The sequence below is a fragment of the Bidens hawaiensis genome, unplaced genomic scaffold (assembly GCF_021521415.1).
Source record: "Bidens hawaiensis isolate Kalapana, Puna unplaced genomic scaffold, B.hawaiensis_p1.1 tig00008933_1, whole genome shotgun sequence".
Classification (NCBI taxonomy): Eukaryota; Viridiplantae; Streptophyta; class Magnoliopsida; order Asterales; family Asteraceae; genus Bidens; species Bidens hawaiensis.
The window spans coordinates 19363-26085 of NW_027491648.1; the positions used below are offsets into that span (position 1 = coordinate 19363).

Sequence of the window (6723 nt, forward strand, 5' to 3'; positions counted from 1 at the left end):
CTAGCACACTTGATGAAGAGGAGCTATCGAATAGATCAATTTCAAGCAATTGACGTAGATAAAAGTGGTGCTATTAGTCTTGAGGAAATGAAAGAGGTATGTTTGACCCCAAAAGTCAAACCAAAGATAACAGTTGCACCGCGTGTTATTAATTTCAAACTAACTCGCTTTTGTTGCAGGCCCTTGCTAAAGACCTTCCGTGGAAGATGAAAGAATCCCGTGTTTCAGAAATTCTTGAAGCAATAAGCCCGTCTGTTCTAAAGGGGTGTTTGACCCCAAAAGTCAAACTAAATATAATATCGCATGCAGTTTTTAATTATGTTTTGGGTATATCTTCTATACCTAATCAATAAGTAAATGAGAGCGCCACGTGTCACATAATCAAATTTATTTCTCACACTTCAATAGGAGGGTATAATAGTAAATATATAACCAGATTTATTTAATTATTTAAGTAAATTATCAGTTTTATATTAAATAAGCAAAAAAAAGTCAAAACAAATCTTGAATATGAAATCTAACACATATATCACAGTAAAGTTTAAATCCTTTTCTTTTTAATCGTTTTTACATTTCTAACCTTATAATTAAAAGAAATGAGAATTCAAAAAATTTGATGTGTTGGTAGTTAGTTTTATCGTTTTTTCTTATAACTTTTGTAGATATATGTATGCATTTATATTTTAACCCTTTCCTAGGATCTTGAAGGATTATATTTTTGTGATGCAGATAGATAGTAACACAGACGGGCTCGTTGATTTCACAGAGTTTGTTGCAGCCGCTCTTCATGTTCATCAGTTGGAGGAAGACAACTCTGAAAAATGGCAACATTTATCACAGGCTGCTTTTGAGAAGTTTGATGTTGATCGAGATGGATATATAACTCCTGAAGAACTCAGAATGGTAAGCCATTGACTTTATTTGACTTTGTTGTCAAAAGATTACCTTTTAAACTTTTGATTGGCTTTTGCAGCATACGGGCCTGAAGGGTTCAATAGATCCTCTTCTAGAAGAAGCTGATATCGACAAAGATGGTAAGATTAGCTTGTCAGAGTTCCGAAGGCTGTTAAGAACCGAAGCATGGGTGCAGGGATAATAACATGATATCATTACAGAAAACAGTGGTCAAGAAAAGTCAAAAAGAGTTTTTGTTGTCTATATTGTTTTGTTAATCAGAACAAATACTAGCATTCATGTTCACCAAGAGTGTATATCGTTATCTCGTAATCCTCAAAATTAACGACCGACTCTTTTGATTTGCGCCGGAACACTTGTTTGTGTGTTAAAGATTGGTTTTGTTGGTGTAATTTCTTTTATGTTTGTATAGTTTTCTTTATGTACTTAAAGATATGTATAATATTGAGTTACTTAATCATTAACTGTTCTTGTGGTAATGTTCAAAATTATGTGTTGGGCCATTCTTATAAAAAAAAAATCATCGATGTTGTTTTTCACTAGTAAAGTTGATACAATAATTATTTTAATTTTTGAAGCCACTTAAACAAAAGGATTGTTTGCCCCCCCATGCTACGGTTCCCTGCGGTCCGAACCCGGTGCCGCATTAGGTTAGGGAACTGGGCGATAATAGCTCCTCCGCATCCCAAAGCGCGCTGCCCTCCTAGGCGCGCAACACTAGGTAATCCAAGCCAACCCACATTACTGACTAACGGTGGATAATCAAATTTCTTAGACGTACTAAAGACAACTCCATGAATGAGCAAAATGAAGGTTGCATTAATGAGAAAGATCTCTGGGGAAACCGCTAAAAAAAGATTGAACATGTGGGAGGATCCGAACGAATTCTGCTTTCATTTCCCACGTATGGAGCACTGAGTTACTTACGTTACGGTCTGAAGAAGGTAGGCTTGCACGCGGCTAGGAAGGCTACGTCCCATGCGTCAGTTTGTGGATCGCGGTCACTCTACTTGCTCTTGTTGCCTGCTCCTCCGCTTGTCACGAAAGATTATGCCTTGAAGAATGAACGACTGAGAGATCAAACTCCAATGCTAGGAAACTTCCGAGACTAAAGCCCCCTTGGTATAACTTTTAACCGAAAATCAACTTTAGCATCAACCTAAAGAGGTGATATGTTTGACCTCAAAAGTCAACGTTGACATTATGTGGCATTAACTTTATAACATGTTTCTTTCAATTTCCAAGAAAGGTTTTTAGCAGAGGCCTGTCACAAAACCAAGCTATTTTAATACAAAGTTCATTTTAATGCTTTGTTTGACTATTTAGGTCAAACATACATCTTGCGTTTCCTCGAGAGTAATAGCACCACTTTGATCTACATTCTACATCAATTGCATTAAATTGATCTTTGAGATCGGATAGCTCCTCTTCATTAATCTCGTTAACCAGAGCCTATGCAAGAATATGGATTCTTAAGAAGAAACTATGTGGCATTAACTTTATAACATGAGATAAATACTTACACGTAGAGCAAACTGTTTTAGGCGACCATATTTCACAAATTCACGCGTGTTGGATACAACAGAAATGTCAAGAGGAATTTTAGAAGCATATGTAAGAATAATATGTAATAATATATATTTATATATGGCCATTATAATCATTTATATTATAATAGATCAAAATATTAAATATACCTTATTATATATTAGTTAGGTAATTGTTGCTGGACCATATTACCTATAATTAACTAATAAAGGGTTTCCTCTTGTGTGTATATACAGAGAGATAAATATTAACATCATAACCTTATCACACACACGTAACAATTTTGTGTGCCTCCTCTCTCATCAAACCGGGTTCCTCTCAAGAACCCCAACACCATCCTTAACTATACATCCTAAAGGGGAACTCGACCAAGATGACAAACATGTCGACTATCTCATACTCTGCTGCGATTACTACTCTCCATGCTGTACCATGTTCATAGGTTTAATATTTATCATATTTTATATTACTTACATGAAGAACTTATCAACATGTGGTATTAGAGCGATGTTGATTAATCAGTTCTTCATGTTTTCCCTAAATCTGGAATTGAATCAGAAGACATGGACTAAAACTTGATAAACCCTAATTTTTCGGTTTCTTTTTCATGTTCTATTACAAAACAATATATGAAACTATTTAAAATCGCTAAAATTAATATTTAATAAACCCTAATATTTTCGAAATCTGTTAAAATCATGTTTAAAGATTTCGATTCCATTTTTTGTATATGTTTAATAATTAAATTTTTCAACGATGTTCTTCGTGTTCATCATAATTTTTTGAAAATTATAACATATTTTGGTTCAAATCTGGATTAAAATGTGTTAAAGTTAATTTAGGTATTCTACAAAGGATAACAAAAATGAGAAGTGTGAGAAGCCATAAATAATTGACATGTGTAAAGTGGGTGTAACACCATTGGCAAACACAACATCGTCCCACTCTTAGGTTATCCCACATCGGCCGTGGACAAGAGAGATCCTTGGTTCATAAGTAAATGTCCTGCCACTTCAATCACCAACGCATTTTGGGCAACCAAAAACAAATCCGTGAGCTCTTCGTGGGCAGAGCGGACAATATTGGTGGTGCGAGGGGCTGGATGTTACAGGTGGTATCAAAGCCACTCTTGTGCCGTTCGGGATGATGGGACACGTCTCATCGAGGACGATGAGTCCAAAGGGGGGTTGTCTATAACACCCTTGACAAACACAACATCGTCCCACTCTTAGGCTATACCACATCGGCCGTGGACAAGAGAGATCCTTGATTCATAAGTAAATGTCCTGCCTCTTCAATCACCAACGCGTTTTGGGAAACCAAAAACAAATCCATGTGCTCTTCGTGGGCAGAGCGGACAATATTGGTGGTGCGTGGGGCCGGATGTTACAGGATCTGTCACACCCCAACCTACGGCGGAAATGCCGGGGCGCGAACTGATTGTCACAGTTCTCAAGGTTACTATCATGCACAATATAAGTTTTAATATCTATTTAATAATTTCAAATAATTCAAGTACAAAAATACAACTTATTAAACAAATAACAATTACAAATTAAATTCTTGATCGTATCATTTCTAACTTAAATTCTTCACTAAGTCTTCACAAATCTGCATTAAATTTCTACGATAACCTGCATATGCGTTTAAAATAGAATTTTGTCAACAACACATGTTGAGTGAGCAACACACCAGTTTAGTTGTACATATAGTATATATAACAAAATACGTAGCTGCAACAAGTCATATGAGAATAACAAATTAACCAAATGAGCAAGTATAACTGAGATGTCGAGAAGCACAAATGCTATAACGGCTGACGTATGATCATATTATTCTGAGATTATGTTGGACCTCTCCGAATGCGGTTCACGTAAAGCATGTAAGCACATAAACAAGTAAGGTATAAGTTGTTAACACATAAGACAATAGTTGCAGTTTTGAGTATAAGTATATATGAGAAATATAAGTTTTACGCATATGTCCCCAAAACAGTATGAAAACGAGTAAAAAGAGGGGAATGTGGTACTCACCTTAGCAATAAGCAAAAGATAAACAAATGCGGTAAGAGCGGTAGTAAACAAGAGTCACGCTCTTCGGAAGTTATCGACGAGAAATCCTATGTAACAATAGTTGATGAAATAAATATGGATAGACAACGAAGCTAACATTAGATAGAGGTTCGGGATTTGATGAATGTGAAATCTTACGAAAGTTAATTATCACTTTAGTCTATTATAAATTTTATTACTAAAGTTTTATCGTAGATAATATGATTTAATTATATACACTACATAAAAATACTTGAATAAATATTATTTATAATCTTTGATAAATTATATAAAGAGATATGTGTTAAAATATTTATTAAACTAAAATACCTTTAATGTATTTATTTATATCTTCACTATTTGTAAGGATATCTTTGTAAATAAATAATAAACAGTAATATTTATATAAGATATGGTCTTTTATGAAAAATACTTAAACTATATAAATTAAGAAGATTATATTTAAATATATTTTAAATTAAAGCTCTTTAACAATTTTTAGCAACCAAAATATATACGCATATACAAGGGTTTTAATGAAGATGTGGGAAAACAACATGTATCCTTGTCGGTTTTTCATAAATACAATTCATTTATCATTTATTATGGTTAATATTCATAAAAAATGATTTAATAGTACTAAATTACCGAAAATATGACAAAAAGGGATGGCCAGGGTTCGAACCCGCGACCATAGAGGTTTAACCATAGATGCGTTGGCCAGCTGAGCAAGTGGTTAACAGGTTTAAACAACAGAAACAAAAATAGGTATACTAACATGAGAAAAGCCCCAATTTGGTTATGAACCCTAAAATCCAAATTGGTTAAATCCGTTGATGATAAACGGATTTATGTTAGGGTTATTATTAATCTAACAGTGGCGATCGAAACAATATATTTCAATACCTCCAACGATGACGCGTAGAGGGTTAATTAGATTCGACAGAGGGCGGCCAAAGTTGGATAACGAACAGAGTATAAGCGAGCATTATAATCCAACTAGTGTTGGGGTTATTGTTGGTGACGATGGTGTGTAGGTGCAGATGCGTTTAATTGAAATATATCAATTTCAACAGGTTAACACGAGTGTCGGCTAAGCGAATTTAGAAATACGAATCATAATTTATGGGTTTAACAATATTAAAGTGTCGGTAGGATCGATTATAAAATGTATAGCAATAAGCATTGACTAATTTCCATGATTGAGACGAAAATTATGCTTCAAGAAACATAAACGGGTCACGGGTCACATGGATACGGGTCTGGGTAAACGAATATAACAATATTAATATCAAATTTGCAATTTAGTCCTTGTAATAATGAGGTGGAAGCATATAGAGGTAAAAGTTTTAGTTTGGGGTATTTTGCCAATATTTGAAAGCTTATATAATATTAAATAATGAAAAATATTCTTGATAAACGCGATAAGAATTAACCCGAATGTCGAAACGGATTAGGTATTTAATATAATATATTAACTTGAAAAGTCGAGTTGTTACAGTGGGGACCAAAAGAAAAAGGATATAGAGGTAATTGTACACATTTTCACTCTCCACATGCAAGGCACATGTTAATACCCCCATCATTTTAGAACGTTTATAACTTTTTCGTATGATATTTTTTTTTAAAAAAAATTCATTTATATTATAATAGATAAAAAAACGCTTGTTATTTATATTAGTTTGGTAATTGTTGATGGGGCCATATTACCTATAATTAACTAATAAAGGGTTTCCCCTTGTGTGTGTATATAGAGAGATAAATATTAACATCATAACCAAATCACACACACATAAAAATTTTGTGTGCCTCCTCTCTCATAAAACCAGGTTCCTCTCAAGAACTCCAACACCGTCCTTAACTATACATCCTAAAGGGGAACTCGACCAAGATGACAAACATGTCGACTATCTCATACTCTGTTGCGATTACTATTCTCCATGCTGTAACAGGTTCATAGGTTTAATATTTATCATATTTTATATTACTTACATGAAGAACTGATCAACAGCATAACCACCTTCTCGAACCGATGAGTGTGCAACTTTCAATCTTCTATTTTAGTAAAATATTTGACTGTTTAACTGTTTTATATAAATCTATCATCTACTCTAGAATATCTTGTATAAAACATAGCTGGACCGCTAATAACTTTTCAAGCCTTTTCACAACAAGATACATGGGAGGTCTAAACATTCTAAATTAAAGA

The 6723-nt window shown here is 34.0% G+C and overlaps 1 protein-coding gene across 1 annotated transcript; it reads left to right on the plus strand.

Annotated features, from left to right (window-relative positions):
- LOC143530332 (calcium-dependent protein kinase 28-like) lies at positions 1-1199 on the plus strand. Its single transcript, XM_077025890.1, has 4 exons — positions 1-96; positions 180-250; positions 738-903; positions 974-1199. The coding sequence occupies exons 1-4, from the start codon at positions 13-15 to the stop codon at positions 1094-1096; spliced, it is 444 nt and encodes a 147-aa protein (XP_076882005.1). The 5' UTR covers positions 1-12; the 3' UTR covers positions 1097-1199.
- Positions 1200-6723: the final 5524 nt, after the last annotated feature.

Excerpts from the sequence above, each read along its gene's own strand:
- LOC143530332 (XM_077025890.1), top strand. The coding sequence starts at position 13 with ATGAAGAGGAGCTATCGAATAGATCAATTTCAAGCAATTGACGTAGAT. Across the intron at positions 97-179 it reads GTCTTGAGGAAATGAAAGAG|GCCCTTGCTAAAGACCTTCC; the intron begins GTATGTTTGACC and ends CTTTTGTTGCAG. Across the intron at positions 251-737 it reads ATTCTTGAAGCAATAAGCCC|TAACACAGACGGGCTCGTTG; the intron begins GTCTGTTCTAAA and ends GCAGATAGATAG.